Raw genomic sequence first — 21,471 nt, forward strand, 5'->3', positions numbered from 1 at the left:
ATTGCCCGGAAGGCCATTTCAATAACACGAGGTCCTTATATTCGAGAATCCCGCGTTGTGGAGCTGCGCAGGCGCAATGGGCCTCCCGGTCCGAGTCATTACGTCACCGCAGCGCGACTCGTATTTGCGGTGGAGGAGAGCGAAATCGAGCGGAGAAAGAGAGAGAGACCATGTAAAACACACTGTTTGAGTGGACATGAGGTATTTACAACCGTGTCAGTGTGTGGAAGAGATGAAACAGCCCTGAAAGACTCAAAGTTTCCTCCGTTGGAGCTTTGCGGGTGAGCTGAGTTTGAATGCTTTTCTCATGTTTACATTCATTTTTTGTAGTGTGTATTATAAGTTGACTCTTCCTCCTGCAGAGACCTCATGGGTGCTTTGTGGCTCTGACATGCCTTAAGTTAAAAAGTAAATACTAACAAAAGACATGCCACAGTTGCAGAGCAGTGTAGATTTGAGCGCTTTGTGAAATACTTCAGCTTATACTTTCTCATACTCTTTGTGGATACTTTAACCATTTGTGCTAATCAAAAATACAACTTCCTTTTTTGCCATGTTTGTCTTTGAGTGTTTGCTGGCTCTCCTCAGCTCTTGAGTCTGTGGTGTTTTGGTTTGTTATAGGTAAGCCAGAGCAGTAAACGCCCACCGTGGAATCTGTTAAGTTTCGTTTCTTTATATTCCGTTTCTTTACTTTCTTTTTTTAGGTTAATTCAAATAAGGCAACTAATAGTCCCGTCGTTTTATGGAAAAAGGTAGGACAAATTGCAACAGAAGCAAACTCAACTGATTTTGTATCCTATAAAAAATAAATAAAAAAAGCCTTGAAGATTCCCATAATGGGATAGTTTCGAAAAAGACCCAAATATACCCTATTCATGTGCCTATTTATTCTTATTGCAGATTAATTATTTGACAGGGATGGGGTTTGGGTCTGTGGGACTGTTTTATGGGGGACAAGCCTGAGGGAAGAACAGGAGACAATGGTTAGGAGAAGTAATATCAAATCAAATCAAAAGTAAAAAATCAAATATTTGAGCATGTTTGCACAGAATATGTACCTGCAGCTACTAGTTAACACACCCTTGTTTTATTGTATGCTTCTAATCATTGTGCAACATAAAATGGATGCTACAGAACAGGGAGTATTAACCTTGATTTGTGTATTTGTTAGATTGTTGTGGGAACACGTTTGTCTTCTGATCTGTTGTTATATCTGTTCACACTTTATAAGACACACCACCATGCTATCATTGTTTGTAATGTGTGTTAACTTTGATTTGATTTTTTTTAATATTATTAATTTTGCGTTAACTTTGTGTACTGTTTTTCTTAGATCTGCTCATGATTATGAAGGGTGTCTATTGGATTATTTCTGCAACATGGTTTCATTTGTATTAGTCACAGAAAGGTTCTTAAGATATATACTGGTTCAGATGTCTTATTACAAAAAATATATATTTCTGTTATGGTAGTAATATCATGTTTGCTATCAGAATAGGTTAATGATTATATTTATATTATTTAAATGGTTATCTCTGAAGTCCATGGTCAATGTATTTGACTGATATGAACGTGTTTGATCATTATAATCAACTTGTATGATGGTCAAACAATTGCTTTAATAAAAAAAAATGAATGAATAAATATTATTTATTTAAAAATATATATATTTAAACATTTTCCCCAAAGTAATTAGCATGCATTTAAGAGACACCGTTGGGTTGGTTGTATGGCCTTTATTTCAGTTAGTAGCGTTTCTGATTTCAGGCAGAATTACTATAAATAAATCATATATGAAACTGTTTAAAAGAGTGTGCAGTGACTGACCTGGAGTTGCTCCGTGAACAGAGTCGACTTTGTTACTTTGATAAAGTTTTTTTGACAACACAACATGAGTGTTTTGTCGTACACAGAAGATTCCCAGACTCCTCAAGACCGCACTCAGCGCTCTGTATCTGTGTGCACAGGTGATCATGATGGACAAGTGTATGTGGTGCACCACGGCCCTGGAGGCGGAGGGAGATGTGGCGATCGTCGCCATGTTGAAACGCTACAGTCTAGGGAGGCAGCCTGAGAGTGTGATGGAGTCTCTGAATGATGACCTCAACTACTGCATGGAGTGTGTGGTGGAGTATCATCGAGCCAGAGACAAGGCCCCCCCTGGTCTGCACAAGGTACGCAAATAATGGCATATTTACAATGCATAGGCATTTTAAGTGGCATTTACTTGTCTTAATACACTGTTTGGTGGCATAAATGCAATTCTAACTCTATACTTTCATACTAGGGGGTGAGGTGGGTCAGAGCAGGGATCATTTAAGGAGTGTTCACACTTGGCAGGTTTGGTTCGATTAAAATGAACTCTGGTGCGATTGTTCTGTTAGTGTAGTTTTGAACCAGCGTTGTCATCCAGAACCATGGTGTGCACCAAATAAGCAGACCAAGATCCATGCCTTGCCTTGTGACCGTTAAAGTATGGTCTATTCTATATATTGTGGTGGAAATTCACCAATAAAATTGGTAAAGTCAGACAATATTTTTTTTTTTTTTTTTTTTTATTAAATAAAATGTTTGTCTGACAACATGATCAGGGTAGTCTCTCTTACAACCGAAACACATCTCAGAGAGCTGCAAAACAGAGTACTGACGAACATAAATATTATTTTAATTGGAAACATTTTATCTGACTCCCTAGACTCTTCCCAGGCCTACTGTACTGACCTTGACTGCTGAAAGAAGCATTATCACAAGCTGTTTCTCGCAGCGTTTGCAGATTAAAACTTTAAACGGAAGAGAGAGACAAAAAATAAAGTTTAAAGGGGCAATATATCTGTCATCTTCCTTCTACCGTGATGGCAAGAGGGGCCTGTGATCGGTAGTTATCTGAAGCCTTGCCTTTGAGTGCCTCAGATAACTTACAACATCTCCATACTTTACAGTCAAAATCTAACCCTTGCATATATGCCATAACCTCCGTTGGGCAGCGACCTGCTTGAAACATTCTTAAACCATTAACATTCTTTAGAAGCAATTACTTTGTCCTCCTCCTCTAATCCCTGTCAAAAGCGTCATATATTAAGTAACTATAAAGGTAGAGTGTCTGTTTTTAGAATATACAATAAATAATATTGATTTACACGAGTGCTATATGAAGACCTCCGATGCAAAAGCCTCTAAAAGCCACCTCTGTCAAAAATGAGATGATAATATTGAGTGAATGCTCTCCGCACATAGTATACGCTCATCAAATACTTTCACTTCAAACTCACTAAATCCCAGGATCAGCCCATTCAGAAATTTTACATTTACATTTTACATTTATGCATTTGGCAGACGCTTTTATCCAAAGCGACTTACATTGCATTATCCTATACATTTATACATAGGTATGTGCAATCCCCTGGGATCGAACCCACAACCTTGCGTTGTTAACGCAATGCTCTTACCACTGAGCTACAGGAAACTGTAGCTACAGGAAAGAAATGCCAGTACTTGGGTAGAAACCTATACGTAAGAGCCTGATAATTTTATATCAAACAAAACTTTAGACCGACTTAGAGGCTTTTGCATCTGAAAAAAAGATAATGTAAAAAAGTTTATATAATACATATTATACACACAATATACATTTATTTATTTAAAAAAAATCTCTCTAAAACAAAAACTTTAGACAGACTTAGAGGCTTTTGCATCTGAAAAAAATGATAATATAAAAAAAAGTGTATATAATACATATTATACACACAATATACATTTATTTATTTTTTAAATTCTCTCTAAAACACAATATACATTTATTTAAAAAAAATCTCTCTAAAACAAAAACTTTAGACAGACTTAGAGGCTTTTGCATCTGAAAAAAATGATAATATAAGTGTATATAATACATATTATACACACAATATACATTTATTTTTTAAATTCTCTCTAAAACAATGTATCTTTCATGATTAAAAGTTACTCGTAAGAGTGACTAAATTAATCCTGTGTAAGCAGTGGTATTGCTTGAAATGCACATAGGAAAATAATATTTCTTACAATTGTAAGAATTTGGGTAGTTTGAAAATCAGATGTACTACATCTGCCTTGTCATTACTGTCACATGACCTACAATGTCAGTTGCTCTTTATTGCCATTCATAAATCATCCCCCGTGGCCTCATGGGGTGGTAAAGTGTCCAGCGAATGCGCTCTCAAAATTCTCACTGGAAGTATTAGGTTAGTAGAAGTGTTTTCCCACTGTTTTTCAAATACTATTAATTCGTACATGCTAGTCTGTTGGCGTACCGTTTTCCGCATACTATATAATACGGAAGTATTCGATTTTGGGCGCAATGTGTGTCTTAACTAACTAGCAATTAGTTAAGGCTAATCAGTCTTAATTTTCTGATTTAAATTAGACCTGACTTTTCATGTAAAAATGATGTGACTAACTTGTAACAGGCCACCGGGTCTTCTCATCATAAGGGCTACTTTGCCGTCACAGTTTAGTATTGTAGGTGTTGAAAATACCATGTGCACATTTACAGTCAGTGCATTTAGCCTAGCACACAGCTTTGTTTTGCATTTTCGGTACTCCACATTCCTGAATCAACTGTAGCTTCAATAAATATCCTTTTGAGTGATTTTTGTTTTTGAGAGAAGCATCCAACTCGTGTAGCATCCAACTCGTGTGAAGGTGTTAACTTGTATATTTACTCTTCTAACTGACCGTGGCAGCCTAGGTCACTCAGGCCTGACTCCTACATGACCTAGGCTAAATCAAAGGATATTTATTGCAGCGGCAGTGGATTCCAGAATGCTCCCCTTCAGTAAGTTATTGTGCAAAATATACGCCATAAGATTTGTTTTGTATCTTTGACAGCATGAAAGCTAGACGAACCAGGACAAAATGTATCCATTTCTTTTTGTTGGCCGGACCAAGACAACAAAACTACAAACACCCGTAGTTCGTCTTTACACAGAACTTTCAGCAGGCACACCGCAGTCTTAACTCCTCAGTCCTAACTGTGTAAAGATAAAGATTTAAAGATTTGTTGATCCAAGAATGTTGTATTGAGGTGAGTAACATAAAATGGAGACCAAAAAGATTAAAGATTAAAATGATAATGCAGCTTCCACTTGTATACAGTTCATAAGCGGTGATCGCTTTTTTTGTTGTTTTTTTGGCTTATCTTCAGTCTCTTGCTACAATTTTCACTATCTTATTACTATAAAAAAATTACTCTGACTTACTCTGACTCACAAACTACAATGGAAACACATTTACCGAATAAAATCCTTGACGCACATCAAAAAAAGTCATGTGACGTCACGGTCACAGTCCTGCAAAGTAACATCTTTAGGAACCATGTGAAAGTGAATGGCACAATACTGGTTATACACATCTATTGCATATATGAGTCACATGAATAAATATGCATCATCGTTTTCAAATGTCTCTGTTTTCACAGTCCACACTACAACGTGAAAACGGCGTCTTCAAATGTTTCCACTTGGGAAAACTGAAGGCCAAAACGGAGAGGAAAAAGATCTTGTTCTTGAAAGATTTTGTTCGTAGTGCTTCCAGGCTATTCTGCAAACATTTCTCTAATAAAAATGCATTATAGCCTCTGAAACTCATTAATGAATCCGTCTCTCCCTAAGCTAAAAGCTCTATTAGTAAACTCTAAACCGCAATATTGGAGATGCTGTTAAGCGTCCCTCGATAGGGTGTCAAATGTCCTTTTACGCTAAATGCAGGCAGCATCTAAGGAGTGTTTTTACTCCTCACTCTCTTTATACTTCTTTTTGGAAAATTCCATTTCATTAATCAACTCTTGTATGATCCAATCTTCCTGTTGTATGCGTAACAGTCTCTGTAAATCATGCTTAATCTACAGGATGTCCTGCAGGATGTCCTTCAGTTGTGGCCTTCGCTGTTGTCTTCTAGCGGTTTTCTCTTTCTTCATTTTAGCCTTTGTCATTCTTATCTCCGCATGTGTTTTTTACATCCTCTCTTCATGCCTCTGTGCCCTCTGGTTAACCTTTGTGGTTGGTTGTGAACATTTTAGTTCAGGAACTTTTAGCTTTCACAACTTTTACTGATTTCATCCTGTTTATAAAGAAAGGAAGTCAATGTCATTCTATGATTTGACGGTTCAAGCAAATAGCATTCAAGCATCTTTATATAATCACCTTAAAGTAAGCAAAATAACTTATTTGAAATGGGGAAAATGGCAAAAAAAGGTATACAAAACTATAGATGGAGTGCATAGCTTTCCATTCATTACTTATTACCTATTTATTACTAAAAAAAGGAATCAATTCGGTGTTCAGAAATGCGCGCCTCTGTGTGTACCGGAATTGAGTCCTCTTTTGCCTCTTGCGCTGGAATGGTTTTTATAATCGCTTGAATGTGTAAACTGGCATGACAATTTGTGCAAGTGATAAACTTTCGCTCTATGATGGTTAAACTTCATAAACATAAACCCGTGAATCACACTATGATCTGATTAACCCCTAGAAATGCCAAACTGTACACTTGCATTTATGCATTAAGCAGATGAGTTTATCCTAAACAACTTGCGTTTCATTCTAGTTACATTTGTACATTTTAAAGTTCATGCAGTCACTGAAGATTTAATTGTAAACTATGCGGTTGCTAGTGCCATGTTGTACCATTTCTGCTTGCGTGAGACTAATTCTCAATCTCTTACAGCTTTTGTGGGAAATGGAAAAGGCTCGACTCCTGAAAGTGTTGAAATCTAATCTGGACATGGAGCTGGAAGAGGATGATATATTTATCATTGAAGATGATCACGAGAAGCCGGTGTCAATGATCTCGCCTACAGAATTCCATGACCGTCTCCGCTGCCCACTGTTTGAAGTTCTGAAGTATCCGTACCTGCTTTGCCACCGTGATCTGTGTAAGTCATGTTCCCATTACCAACCTCATTCTGTGTGCTCAGTGGCGTAACTAGCGCCTCCAGGCCCTTATGCAGGATTACCAAGGCGGGCCCCCCACTACAGCACGTGATGACGCAATGTCCATGAGTAGGCTACCATGAATAGGACAGGATAGGATCAGAGACACAGCATAAAAGAGACGAGATGACTGACAAAATCAGGAGTAGCCTACGTGAACCACAAAAAAAAACCACTGCTGGTGACGGCACACCATAACACATTGTTACTCACTGCTATGACTACACACACAGGCCTAGGTCCAAATACATAAATAAGATGCTCACTCACTTTCCAGCATTCCTCTGTGCTGGGATTCCCCAGTCCCAATTTGAAACACATTACACCAAAATCCATCATTGTTCGTTTCAAACATGTATTAATGATCAGTAAAATGTTGTTGCCATTATTTACTCAAACTCGCGATAAAGTAAAATGCGATCAGACTAAAAGTAGCAAAATGCAATAGGGGGCCCTGGCTTTCAATCAATATCTTCTAGTCACGAGGGCCCCTGATTGGTCCGGGCTCGTAAGCAACTGTGTACCCTGCTTACCGATAGTTACGTCTGTGTGTGTGGGGGTTAAACATAAGGACTTAACTTTAAAAAAAAAAAAAAAAATTTTAAGAAACTAATTCCACTGAGCATTCTGTTCCACTCTTAGTCCTCTGGTAATAAAGGTGTCAAAGAGCTTGAGAAAGAGCTAACCATGTGGTTTGTTATTTGTTAGTACAAGTTTAAATGTAAGTAAAGTATGGAATAAATCCCTCAAGGGAAATTGTAGTGCAGGGGTCGGCAAGTAACTTTGGCCGCGGGCCAATATTTTTTTTTTTAGCCAGTAGATGGCGGGCCAGCTACACGGAGTAGGCCTATGGATACAAATTAAATACTCTTATATAGGCCTATAATTGTGGAATATGATGTGTCCGTCACCGTCCGTGGATCATTCATTCAATCTTTTTTTTTTTCAAATTAAAACCAAAAATAAAAAGATGAAAAACGACTTGTTTTTCCATTATTTCCTGAACTGAAATGAAAAAAACGAATAAGGACGGATTTTCTGATTGTGCTCAGATCAAAAATAGAAAAAATGAATTACTGGATTAGACAAATTTTGATTTTGATTTTTAACTTTTAATTTAACACCTTATGCATATATCAAGGAAATCATTTTAAACAGATCAAGTACTATTGTGGTAACAGATTACAGCCATTTTAATAAAGGTGTGAATAGCAATCATGCCTCATTCCTAGGGTTGGGTATTGGTTGGGTTTTATCCAATACCAGTACCTACTCGGTATTTTTCAAACGGTTCCGGTGCTTAAACGGTTCTTAAACCGGTACTTAAGAAAACGAAACTGCACACACTTTATCCCAAAAATAATATCTGTGTGTGTTTTCTGAAAAAGATTTTCTGATTTCTGATTAAATTAAAAATTGTGCTGATGTAGCCGAAAACTATGGAAGCTTGTTTCCGCCACAGAAAAAAAAAAAAAAATTGCGCATTTTTATCTCACAATTCTGACTTTTTTTCTCAGAATTGCGAGATATGAAGTCAGAATTGTGAGATATAAAGTCGCAATTCTGAGAAATAAAGTCGCAATTGCAAGATATAAAGTCAGAATTCTGAGAAAAAAAGTCAGAATTGCGTGATATAAAGTCAGAATTGCGAGATATAAAGTCAGAATTCTGACTTTTTTTCTCGCAATTGCGACTTTATATCACGCAATTCTGACTTTATAAAACATAATTGCGAGATATAAAGTCAAAATTGCGTGTTATAAAGTCAGAATTGCGAGATATAAAGTCAGAATTGTGTGTTATAAAGTCAGAATTCTGACTTTATATCTCACAATTCTGACTTTATATCACGCAATTCTGACTTTTTTTCTCAGAATTCTGACTTTATATCTCGCAATTGCGACTTTATTTCTCAGAATTGCGACTTTATATCTCACAATTCTGAGAAAAAAAGTCAGAATTGTGAGATAAAAAGTCGCAATTTTTTTATTTTTTTTTTGTGGCGGAAACAAGCTTCCATAGAAAACACTTAAGTTAAGATGATAAATTTGTCTTCTAATATTATTTATATATATATATATATATATATATATATATAATATATCAATTATATTACATATTATATATTATAGACTTTTACAAAACAGAGAAATATCTGACACTGAGCAGAAATATTTAACACACAAAGTATAGCCTCATATAAATATACTTGATATACTTCATACTTGATATGCAAGATTTGCAGTTGGCATTAAAATACTAGACTTACCCGAAGAGGAACACTGCAGCTGAACTTGAACTTTAGTCAAGAATGTCAGAGGTTTTGGGTTCTAATCCGCATGCGTAGTTTTTTTAAACCGATAATGCTCATCAGTGGTTGTATATCAAGCAGGGACACTTTGTGTGCATTATATGTTGTGATTTCACCAGAACGAATAGATATGAGGCGCCGTCTAGGGCTTAAATCGAACTTCATTCACGCACACATAAAACGCTTGAATACACGTATATATACTAAGTAGTCACACATACGTATACTGCTGAATGCTCCAACTATATGAAATGCACAACGTCACATCTAAAGTCGCTCACGCACACACACACACACACACACACACACACACACACACACACACACACACACACACACACACAAACCGCGCACATACTCATCTGAGACGCGAGCACATCACACACACACACATAAACTCGCGCACATACTCATCTGAGACGCGAGCACACACACACACACACACACACACACACACACACAAACTCGCGCACATGCTCATCTGAGACGCGAGCACACACACACACACACACACACAAACTCGCACACATGCTCATCTGAGACGCGAGCACGCACACACACACACACACACACACACACAAACTCGCGCACATACTCATCTGAGACGCGAGCACGCACACACAAACTCTCCAAGCACATACTCTTATATAGACGGCGCCTCATAAATAGATCGATCTCTGCAACGTATTGAAGCGCGCGTCCGAGTGCGGTGTGCGCGAGCCACAAGAGAAAAGAATTTTCAGCGCTAGATCGTATGTTATTTAACAAACGAACGAAATGAATGCTCTGCTGGTTAACTGGAGATGTTTTGTTATTGGATCATTCGTGCCGCGAGATGTTTTACAGGGGGCGGTGAAAAAAGTCAGGCACCGAAAGTTTCGTTCTTATTCGGTCTGGTTACTACCGTTTACGTCGGAACCGGTTCCCTATTGGAACCGGGTTTCGGTACCCAACCCTACTCATTCCGTACAGTCCGACTTTTGAACTTTATTCCTTTTTTTTATTATTATTTATTTGGGGACACACACATACACACCTAAGATTTAAGGAGGTCTGCGTGGGACTGTTTTTTTTTTTTTTTTTCGTCCCGCTCCCACAAGGTTCTATTCAGCAACCGCTTAAAATATACTCTGTGTTCACCCGCTTTATTTCCCGACCTGACGGGTCCACAAAATTTAGATCTCGTTTCCATAATCTCACATTCAAATGTCTCTAACGGAAAGAAGGAGATTAAGTAGCCTATAATAATTATAAATGCTATACAAAAATTGTGTTCCGTGTCAATATAAATAGTAGGCTATTTTAACATTGTACTGTCAGCAGAGAAAAAAAAATGCCACAGAATTTTTTTTTTTTAATATAAATAACATAAATTAAATAGGACAAAGCCTATCACTCAAATTTCTAAGCAACATAAACGAAAATCATATTGCCCTACTGACGAAATGAAGTAGGCTATTTTCTGCCGAACTATTTCAAACATCCTTGCAAAAAAAGAATGTTGTTGACTGACAATGGTTTCAGTACCAAACAGCTCCTCAGAGATAGGTGTACAGGCGGTCAGAATTAAGTGCGGATACGCTGTCAAAAGATGTCGGGAGTGCGAGTGGGCTATTGTTAGTCAGACCGCCCGCTCCGTCCAAAGTACACCAGAGTTCTGACCACTACCGTCTTTTGACGCGCGAATAGACACAAAGTGGTCAAGCGTATAACTAGACGCGGCAGGCGCGAATTTGACGTGCTATTCGCGTCCGGTGTGAACGCACAGTTATACTTTAAAATGTAATCCCGCGCCGCATGATTCCCTATGGGCGTTTCACACAGTATGCGGCGGTGAAATCGCCGCGCGACTACGGCTTTTCTCAAGTAGTGGAAGAGTTTTGTGCAGCATTTAGGACTACCAAAATAATCCGGCGGGCCAGAAAATTATCACTCTTAAACTTGTGAAATAAGGCTTTAAAAAGAAGAAAGCTTAGGCTGTTTTTTATGGGGATAGTCCCTTAAGTATTTAGCAAGCAATTAAAGATTTTATCTGAAGCCGGGCTAAATGAATAAACACTTATTGCACTCCTGACATAAAATCAGACCTGCAGTCACCTCAGTATAAACAAGAAATGGTACAGATGTTCAGAGTAGGAAAAACATATCTTTACTCAATTAATTAATTTCACTGTAACTTCCACTGTTTGTGTCATCAAATTTTGTTTGTTTTGGACATGCATCATTAAATTGATTCTCATCATTAGACATTCGAAGCATTTGGGATGAGTGTTTTTGTTACCAAAGCTGAAATGCATTGCATTATACATGGTTTGCACATCAACACCAGAAATCCCACTATTATTACTGGCAGTATTTTATGACATATCCAATAGCCCCACCCTCCCAGAGGTTGGTGAACCATTCAAACCATGAGTTGTCACGTCTGGGTGGTTCTTCTATGGCCATTCTCATGTGCTCAATAATATTGGTTATGTTGTCACTAGAATCTGGAATGTAAAAACAGAAAGAAGTTCCTAACATTTTACATACTCCTCCTTTCTCAGCCGTTAACATGTCCAAATACCAATCTATTCTATATGACAGCATCTCTGATTTGTTTCATTTAATCATTAACAAAGCATTTTCAGTGCTGTTTGCTATTGTTAACGCAGTCCATGCTAAATCATTGATCTTATTAAATGCTACAGTAGTTCCTTTTCTAGAAAGATAGACCACCCCACATTAGCTTCCGGTGTGGTCCATGGGTTAGAAAGTGTATACCCGTTGTGGACAATTGGCATCGTTTCTGGCAAAAGGTTAATGTCTCTTTTCTGTCTCACTATCGGTGGACATTCTTCTGGCATATACACTGATGTACCCACATTCATCAAAGCTGGATAGCAACAGCCTGACCATTTCTTTGGTAGTACATAAGCCCTGTCTCCACATACCCAGACTGCTGAAGTGTCACTTGGTCCCTCGAAAGGGCACATAAGTCATGGTGTGGTAACTGTTGGTCGTAACTGAACAGTTCATTTTATCATTCTCCATATCAATTCTGATTCTACATTCAGACCATCCTACCCTCAACTTTGGTTTTGTTGAACAAATACACACATCCCCTCTTTTGGGCGTTACCCGCAGTGGTTCGTTCATTAATACTGGTCTGTTTACATGCATACACATTGTTTTTGTTGCTGTTGGTCTTCCCTTTTTCTAATTCAGTTGCTGCTTTCAGTATCTTAGTCATTTGACACGGTATCAGATTCTGTTTCATTCACAATTTCAACAGTCAATGGTATTGCCTTCCAGGCATGTGACATTTGCAAACAGAGCCAGCAGCTTGAGTTTATTTTCAGTTCATCTTTTTGAAAAAGGGCCAAAGTACATGCTTTGTTCCCTTGACATTTTCACATAGCATCTCTTACCACTGGATTAATAAAAATGTTCTCAACTTTCACGTCCTCAATCCATGTTGGTCTTTTTCCCACTGGCTTGTCACCTGGTTCGATCAGGGGTGCAGCCGCGCTTGGAGCTTTCCTTCCCACTGCCAGCTTGACCTGTTGATACCAGTCAGTTCCTGTCCGATCTATGCCACAGTAGCACAGTCCACTATCTGATGATCTTACTACTCTTAGCTTTTTTTTTATCACTCTTAGGGGGCGATCACACCTGACGCGTTTTTGGCAGTGAGAGGCGCCTATTTTCAATTGGTTTCCTATGGCAGCAAGCGTTCTGCGCGCTGTTTAAGCGCCTGATGTGCCTCGCGTTTTTTGAAGTTGAAAAAAAAGCAACTCCGAGCGGAAAAAAGCGCCGGACGTCATCGCGTTTTTTTCCACTGTCCAATCGAATGAATGGAGAGGCGGGCCTTCCATTGTAGTGATGAAAGCTACAGTTGCTTGAACGCCCGGAGAGTGCGAGGATGGAGGATGAACTTGTGGTGCTCTCGCGGGTTATCAGGAGCTTAACGACTTCACGAACCGTCACTACCACAATGTTAACAGAAAGTAAAGTTAATAAATGGCAGATTTGACGTTTACTTGACTGACAGGACAGCTGTTTCAGTGGTTGCCTAGCAACATAAAAAAACGCAGCGCACTGCTCATTCTGTGTGATGGTAACCTCGCGTTTTCGAACCTGAAAAACGCGTTAGGTGTGATCGGGGCCTTAACCTGCCATCTGTCCCATAGCCAATCGGATCGTAATAAGCTTTCACATCCGACCACTCACACGGGTGTTTGCAGAAATATACTTGATCAAACCTGCTTTCGCCACCATAGTCTCTGCAGTACTCGAACCTGGCATTCGATCCTTCCACCAGAGTGACAATGTCCCCTACTAAACCGTTTCACTGGGATTACTATTGTCAGTGTTCGCCCTTTTCACACGGTGATGACTCACATTTACAGAATTGTTGACACTCACTGTGTGGTTTTCCACCTTTTCAGTCGCCTCGTTGATTTCCGTCGAATAGATTATTCTGAAGCAAATCGCCACTGATAACACTGTCAATATGCACGTGGTACCCCTTAGGCCACACAGCCCTGGAATTCTGAATGGGTGCCAAGGTCTGCGCACCTCCATCTCAGTTGGCTGATTGATATCACAGCAAGAAATTGTTGTCCAGCTGTATTTAAAGGTACCTTTTCCCTGTTGACAAATCGATGCTGCTTCACCTCCGCTCGTGCCTGTCCTTGCCCACTGGTTACTTCAGAATTGTTTCTCGTTGTTATCTTTGCCCTCGTTCAGATAACGGTAGTCGTCATGAGAAACAGTTGGTTGTCACATCTGTTGTTTATCGTTACTCCTCCTATCCTTCTCCTGGCTCTGTAGGTGGAACCTTTCTGCAATGGCTGGGGTGGACCCACGTTTCCCTCTCTGCTACTTTCACCGCTGTGTGCGTTGTTAGCAACACTTGGAACCGACCCAGCCACCTCTTTGCCTTCCAGCTCTTCCTCAGATCCTTTATCACCACAAAGTCTCCTGGTTTGATGTCATGCAGTAGGGTATCAGCTACTTTTACCTGCACACAAATATTTAATAGCAGACCAGACTTTTTTTTTTTTTTTTTTTTTTTTAAACAATAGTTCAACATGTGATGTTCACACAATTCAGTTGATGGCACTCGCTGTTTAACCCCTTCCATACCCATAAATGGAGGCCTTCCAAACTCTATCTCATAAGAGCTTAGATTTTGATTTGATTTAATATCAAGAATGCCTTAAACATAAAACAAAAGGCATCAAATACAATCAAGGTTAAAAACACAAAGTCCAGGACTTAGTTCCATTGTGGTCCTCAATTTGATCTAGGCCTCTTTCTCATTCTCATATACATCAGGACTATTGGTAGGGCTTTTACCCAATTGAGCCCAGTTTCCTCAACATTTTGCCCATTTTGTTTTTTTATTGTCGCGTTTTGACGTTCCACAGTGCCTGCTGATGCTGGATGATAAGAGCAATGTCATCTCATATCAATATCCAAAAATGTTCCCACCTGTGTGATTGCTTCATTCACAAAGGGTGTTCCATTGTCTGAACTAATTCTTCTCGGGATTCCCATCTCAGCACTATTTCAGTCAACAGTGCTTTGATACTGCTGCTGCTGCATCTTGTTTTGATGTTGGGAAAACCTCAACCCATTTAGACGACATGTCCACCATAACCAGGCAATATTTCTTTCCTTCACAGGGAATCTGTGAACTCTCAGGAATTATTTCCTTGTTGTTGTTTCCCCTTTGGACTACCCCTTCTATCATGGAAAACTGTAGTTCTTTTTCTTGCTTCACCTTGCTTCTGTCTTTTTGGTCTTTCTTCACCTGCAGTGGTTCTGCATGCAATGCAGAATTTAGGACACTTTCAATTCGTCTATCACCTTGTTTTCACTTCGTGTGTGTGTGTGTGTGTGTGTGATCTCTGCTCTCAGTCCATGCAGGAAACTGCTTGTCAGATGACGTTCCCAGAGCCCTAGTTTGTCGCCCCTTTCTTGAGGTTCCTCTATGCCGCTGTATCTGCTGTAAACATCACAGAATCGAGCATAATATAGGGCCCTATGATTTCCGTGATGCGGAAAACGCGGAAGGAATCACGGAATTTACACATGAAAACGGAATTCTCTTATACGCACGGAATCGCACGGGAATTTGCATATATTTTGTTGACATATTAAAGGGATACTCCACTTTTTTTGGAAATAGGCTCCTTTTACAACTCCCCCAGAGTTGAACAGTTGAGTTTTACCGTTTTCGAATCCATTCAGCCGATCTCTGGGTCTGGGGGTCTCACTTTTAGCATAGCTTAGCATAATGAATTGAACCGGACAGGACCATTAGCATCTCTCTCAAAAATGAACAGAGTTTCGATATTTTTCCTATTTAAAACTTGACTCTTCTGTAGTTGCATCGTGTACTAAGACCGACGGAAAATGAAAAGTTGCGATTTTTCTAGGCTGATATGGCTAGGAACTATACTCTCATTCCTGCGTAATAATCAAGAAACTTTGCTGCCGTACCATGGGTGAAGCAGGCGTAATGATATGACGCAGCACATGCCGCCTGATTAATAGGCTACTGAGCTGGGGACTATTATCAGGTGCTGCGTCATATCATTACGCCTGCTGGACTCATGGTACTCATTTTTTCAGTTTAAAACAGCAAACGTAGAAAGGTCTCTACCTAAACCGTGGCCAAATGGCATTGTTAAACATGTTGCCTTGTAACCATACGTCCTTACGTTCCCGCGTAAGGAAAACAATTTCGAAGCAAGCTTGTCAAGGGGCCGTTCACATGTCGTGTCTTTTGCGCGCTCAAGCTCGTTATTTCACCGCGTGCTCATAATTGAAGCGACGCGCTCGTTTTTTCCAGGCGCAGCGAGATGAAAACACCTCAACTTTTCAGAATGCCGCAAGCGCAACGCAGTTCATGTGACAATAACCAACATATCAACTTCACCCTTTCTGTAACAACATTGAAAGCTCAGTCAACATAAAGGATGGGGGTGCACCACAAACACTACGGTTGTTTTTCTCTTCTCCGTAAATAAATCTTGTAGCAGAGCGACAGCAAGCGTTTTTCGGTGGTGGAAATCCATTAGCTACTAAAACTTCTTTGTCGTTGTGGAGAGCGCAGTGCATGGTTGCATAGCAACGACAGACGCCACGGGAAAATCGGACCGAATTTTACTATTAATAATAAAAATAAGCTAATGTGCATTGTATTTGTAAATGTCAGTAATTTATCTTTTTTTGCTTACATGGAGGGGTCACTGATGATGGGTTAACACTGTACTTTTAGGCTTTAATATGTCATTATGTTGGCTTTCTGTCAGGCACATATCGTTGTTTCAATGTTTCTGTCTCCCTGCAGCATGGCTGCATTTAATCTTTAATTTAATATTCATCAATCCTACCTTGTAACTGTTACCTTCATGTGACTGTTATTTTTGGCCAGAGATTTGTTGAAGGTTTGGCTGAATTTTGGAGAATTTTGAATGTGCTTTGCTGAATATATTAACAGTTTAAATAAAAAAGCTGAATTGTGAGTGTGTAACTGAATTTTTAAAGGTCAATACTGCTTAAAAGTGAAAAGAAAACAAGCAAATCCGAAAGGGCTAAAAATAAATCCAATAAAACGGAATTTGAGAAAAAATAAAACTGATTTCATAGGGCCCTAATAATAGTCCTGGACAGGTTCCTCTCTGCCCTGGCTGCAGTTGGTTACCTTGTGTCGATTCTTGTTGGAAACGCAGTCTTTAGAGCAGTCGCCATCGCCTGGACAGCTGTTCGGTAGATCTCATTCTCGGCATGATCCCAGTCCGGATGTTTCCGCCTGCTGTCCGCTGTTGGCACTCTGCCACTCACTTTATGCCAGTCACTTGCTCCCAGACTCCCAGATAACAGACACCTCAGCTCCTGTATGGTTGGACTAAATTCTTGACAGAAAATAGTTAGTGCCTCAGCAAATTTCTCACCTGATTCACTTGGTTTAGGCAGATTGGCCATGGCTCGGTTTATTTCTTTTTCAGTCCACAGTCTTTAGACCAGCATCGAACCTTCCGGTCCAGCCACTTCAATCATTGGGAGTTGAAACTCCTTTTCTTCCTCTTCTTCTCTTATTTGGGACCTCAGTCCAGTTCTCATTGTCACTTCAGTTTTCGGTCGAGTTCGGTCTTATCTGAGCGTCCAGTTGGGCCTTTCTCATCAGGCCCTTCTGCCCTATACGCTAGTTCCCTTTGCATTCTTTTTCTCTCTCTCCGCTCTTCCTCCCCCAACCAGCACATGATTGTTTTTTTACAATCCACACACACATGCCTCATACAACACCCCTTTTGTTCACTCCCCTCTTCTACAGACTCTTGCACCGCGGTCGGCTTAGTGACACTTAAAGTTCAGGGAAACTGAATGGTATTTTATTCATTCTTTAATGCCCTTCCAAAAAATAAATTCCCATATGCTTTTTTTCATCAGACCAAACACTGGTTTATCATTGACCTTTTTTGCGCGTTTTACTCAGAATAGAGTGAGCATCATGGAGAAATCTCAGTGGTTTTACCTTGGTGCCCCAATATAACTCAACGTCTCTAGAGAGATACATTTTCACCTCAATTGAAAAAGGTGAGCACTCACAGCTTGCTCACAAATTACCGTGGATTATCTGAACCCACCAGACTACTAATCTGTACTAATCTGGACTATTAATCTGTGCTAGTCACCACAGTGTTCCTTTGACCATCATGAGTAAATCCCCCTCAGATACCTTTAACCATTTAGACTGTCTCTTACCAGTCTCAGCTTACGCCACTTCAGTTATTTTGATGATTCCAGTGGTGTCCCTTCTGGGCCCTTGGGGTCGACCCCTCTCTCTCAAGTTTACGAGGTAGGGTTGGAACTGCAGTCCAGGATGATCAGTCACCGTCCGCTCTCGGGTCCAAGAGGCACATCCAAGGAATCCTGCCGACAACGCCAAATTGTGGTGGCAAACAATTTTATATTACTGAATAAGAGACAAACATGTAACAATTGTCTTTAAAGTTTATTTATTCCCTTGCAAGGAAAGGTCAGCAATCATACAGTCATAGAGTGCCTGCAGAGTGTGACCAAGAGAGGGGGCATCCTTCCTTTTTTATAGTTGTTTCTCCCCCAAGGTTGTTTCTTGAGGCTAAATGAAGATATGTCTCAGCCACAACTAACACATTGTTTAGATTTGTCTATCATAGTTTACCCTTGAATGGAGACCCTCTGTCTCGGTCATACACTTAGTCACAGATTAACTGTCAGGTCATATACAAGGTCATACACATACATGCATACATACATACATACACATACATGCATTCATAAGGGTATGTATCGACAAATGCACTCATAAGGGTTAATAACAGTTCTTTGTTCTATCAATGTGGCAGAGAATCATAGGACTTCATATGCAATCCTCTTGTCATTTTACCACATTTAATTGTCATATTTCTAAGATTCTTAAATGCAAACATATAGAAAATATAAAATTTCACACCACTTTTCAACATTCTCTTCTTTCTCTCCAGGTGATATGGTGGTAAAGGCCTTATGCAAGTTGCAGGATATGAATAAGTCCTTAACTGTGTTTGAAAAGTATCAAGGAACATATCTGCTTCTTGTTCATCCCAATGACCAGGTACTTCAGTCAAAAAGCCATGGAAGAGAATAGACTAGTCCTCTTCTACTTTTTACATATTTTTGGTAGTTCTTGGCATTGCTCAGTTTATTTTCTTTATTCTTACACTCCAGGTGCGGCGTTGGGCTATCGATGCTGCAAAGACCATGAAGAGTGTGGACAGGGACGCCTACTATGACCTTCAAGAGATATTCTTTTGCATGTTTTATGTCATTGAGCTTGGGATATCTTTGGATGTTCCAGACTTGGATCCTGGGTCTTACGCAGGGGGCACTGTAACGATGCTGCCGTCTCACCTCTATGATTCGCAAAATAAGAAGAATTACTGGCTAGGTCTGTTTGAGTTTTCTACAAATCCTCTTTTCTTACTGGTCTATATCACCTTTTTGAAGTCATTCTATTTTGTTCCCTATAGGCATCTGTATGTTGCTAACGCAGCTTAGCGCTGAGGCAATGGACTCTCTGTTCATGGGACAGTTTAACATCCCGCTTTGCATACTCAACACCATGGATAGGTTGAAAAATGGTATGTCATGAATTTGGGATTTTTATTTTCTTCTGTTTCTAATGTGATGGGACACATTAGATGCGGTTGGTTATAAAATTGATTCACTTAAGTTTATTTATTTTTTTCAGAGGATAACCCAGCTTCCGACCCATTCTGGCCAGCCCTCCACTGTTTCATGGTAATTCTGGACCGACTTGGTTCTAAGATTTGGGGTCAGGTTGACCCTAGTATGGCTTTCCAGACCATCACTGGAGCAGCCAGCTATGATACGGAAATAAGAAGCATCCAGCAAAAAACCATGGGGTAAGAAAGTCTGGCATTTATTCAACTTGATTTATTCAATGCAATACACTCCTTGCATTGCTTCTCATTATGGATCCGCCATAATTGTGACTCAACAAAAGGCAGTCATTACTTATTTTCAAATGAGTGAGGTACTACTTTGAAAACATTGTACAGTGATAAGCTTTTAAAGAATAAAATGCAGGATTTATATCAATGAAATTTACTATTACTATTTACTTATTAAATAATGTACTTGTTTATTTGCAACTTCTATTTACTTCTCTTCACCTGGCAAATTAAATATATTTTTGGAATGTATCTTTAAAATCAAATTGTTTGCAACTCCCCGTTACTATTGGTTGTCACTCCTTTAACATTTTTGTAACCCTAATTTGGGTCACGCCTCTGTGGTAGATTTTTCTTATTTCGCACCTGACTTTTCTTATTTCGCACCTGACCTAAGTCTACTTGGGTCTTGTCTACAATCGACGTCACCGAACGTCTACAGTCGATGTTAATTTCATGCGTCTCGTCTGCAATCAACATCCCCGTTCAATAATATTTATACTCTAGTGCGTCTCCTCATCGACGTTGGCCGAGTCCCCTAACCCTAACTTGCTGCGCAGCATTAACTAGACATTGCCTTCGGATATACTTTAATCACGGCCGCAGGATCTCAGACAAATTTCAGAGAGAATCCCACCTGCAAAAGGAATACAACAGTTTTTATAGAATAGGAACATGGTGAAAATGACATGATACATTACATAATTTCCCTACAATTTGATTGGTTCTTCATAGGCAAACCCTTCTGTTACTAGGTAAAAGCAAACTGTTTTCTTGATTTACTTCATTGTTAATCAAGTTTACAAACCTAGACATCCGTCTAGTTTCATTTCCCCTATTTGTTATTTATACACTCACACACTCAGTCATGAGTTTGACCAAATTGTTTGGAAACATTTAAGATTCAAAAGCATATGAATGTTGTTCCTGCAAGAAAAATAAATGTTAGTTATGATGATTAAAAAAAATCCATCACACCTCCCAAATCCATGTGATCCAAATTACAGCCTCATTTAATTTTCAGTTTCAGTTGATATTCTTAATATGCAATTTGCCAGTTGTAGAGTATAACAAAAGACCACAAATTCTGTTTTATTCTTTAAATGAATTCCCTGTACATTTTGTTTTTTTAATGGATGGTGATGCTGCATTTGAACAATTCAAAATCTGCCAGTCAAAAACCTTAATTAAAATAAAAAGTGTAATGATTCCAATTCACTGTGGCATCAATTCTCTTCCATAATGCATTGCTTTCAGGATTTCAAAATGAGATCTTTAATTGCTGCAAAATGTGATAAATTTAACAGGGAACATCAATTGATAACATTAAACAGTACACCTTTCATTTCTGCTTTAGTGAACCTGCCCAATTTGACAAAGCAAATGGTTCAAATAGTGCCTTTTGGACAGTAACTGGTTTGTTGTTGGAACAATACTTTGGAAGTAGTGTTGGCAGAAAGAGCTTATTAATGTGGGGTTATTTAATAATTTTTTTTTCTTTTTATTAACAGGAGTATGGTTAAAGTAGAGCCTGAATATGATGACAATATGGTGACTTGCAGTCAGATGGTTTACGACTGTTATGCCTCAGAAAAACGAAGCCAAGTAAGATTTCTCTTTTATTGCTCTACTGTACCACAGCACTTTTACTTTATGTAACAAACATTTACTGCACTCTTGGTATTATTTGCTTTTAATGTTTGTT

General features: G+C 39.1%; 1 protein-coding gene across 4 annotated transcripts in view; it reads left to right on the forward strand.

The window, feature by feature from the left end:
- The first annotated feature begins 146 nt into the window (after window positions 1–146).
- The window catches only part of setx (senataxin), a 32,178-nt gene continuing 10,853 nt past the window's right edge, over window positions 147–21,471 (forward strand). The window contains exons 1-9 of one of the 4 annotated variants that reach the window (XM_082141547.1): window positions 155–281; window positions 705–752; window positions 1,968–2,174; window positions 6,700–6,907; window positions 18,798–18,907; window positions 19,021–19,240; window positions 19,323–19,433; window positions 19,544–19,718; window positions 21,278–21,371. In XM_082141547.1, the coding sequence (XP_081997673.1) occupies window positions 1,974–2,174; window positions 6,700–6,907; window positions 18,798–18,907; window positions 19,021–19,240; window positions 19,323–19,433; window positions 19,544–19,718; window positions 21,278–21,371 (1,119 nt within the window). In that variant the 5' untranslated portion in view covers window positions 155–281; window positions 705–752; window positions 1,968–1,973. Of the gene's footprint in view, window positions 282–704; window positions 753–1,913; window positions 2,175–3,916; window positions 5,060–6,699; window positions 6,908–18,797; window positions 18,908–19,020; window positions 19,241–19,322; window positions 19,434–19,543; window positions 19,719–21,277; window positions 21,372–21,471 lie in introns of those variants that run through there. The other 3 variants (XM_082141548.1, XM_082141546.1, XM_082141549.1) reach the window with 3 other exon arrangements.

The sequence above is a fragment of the Leuciscus leuciscus genome (genome assembly GCF_965113295.1).
Source record: "Leuciscus leuciscus genome assembly, chromosome: 16".
NCBI classification, from domain to species: domain Eukaryota; kingdom Metazoa; phylum Chordata; class Actinopteri; order Cypriniformes; family Leuciscidae; genus Leuciscus; species Leuciscus leuciscus.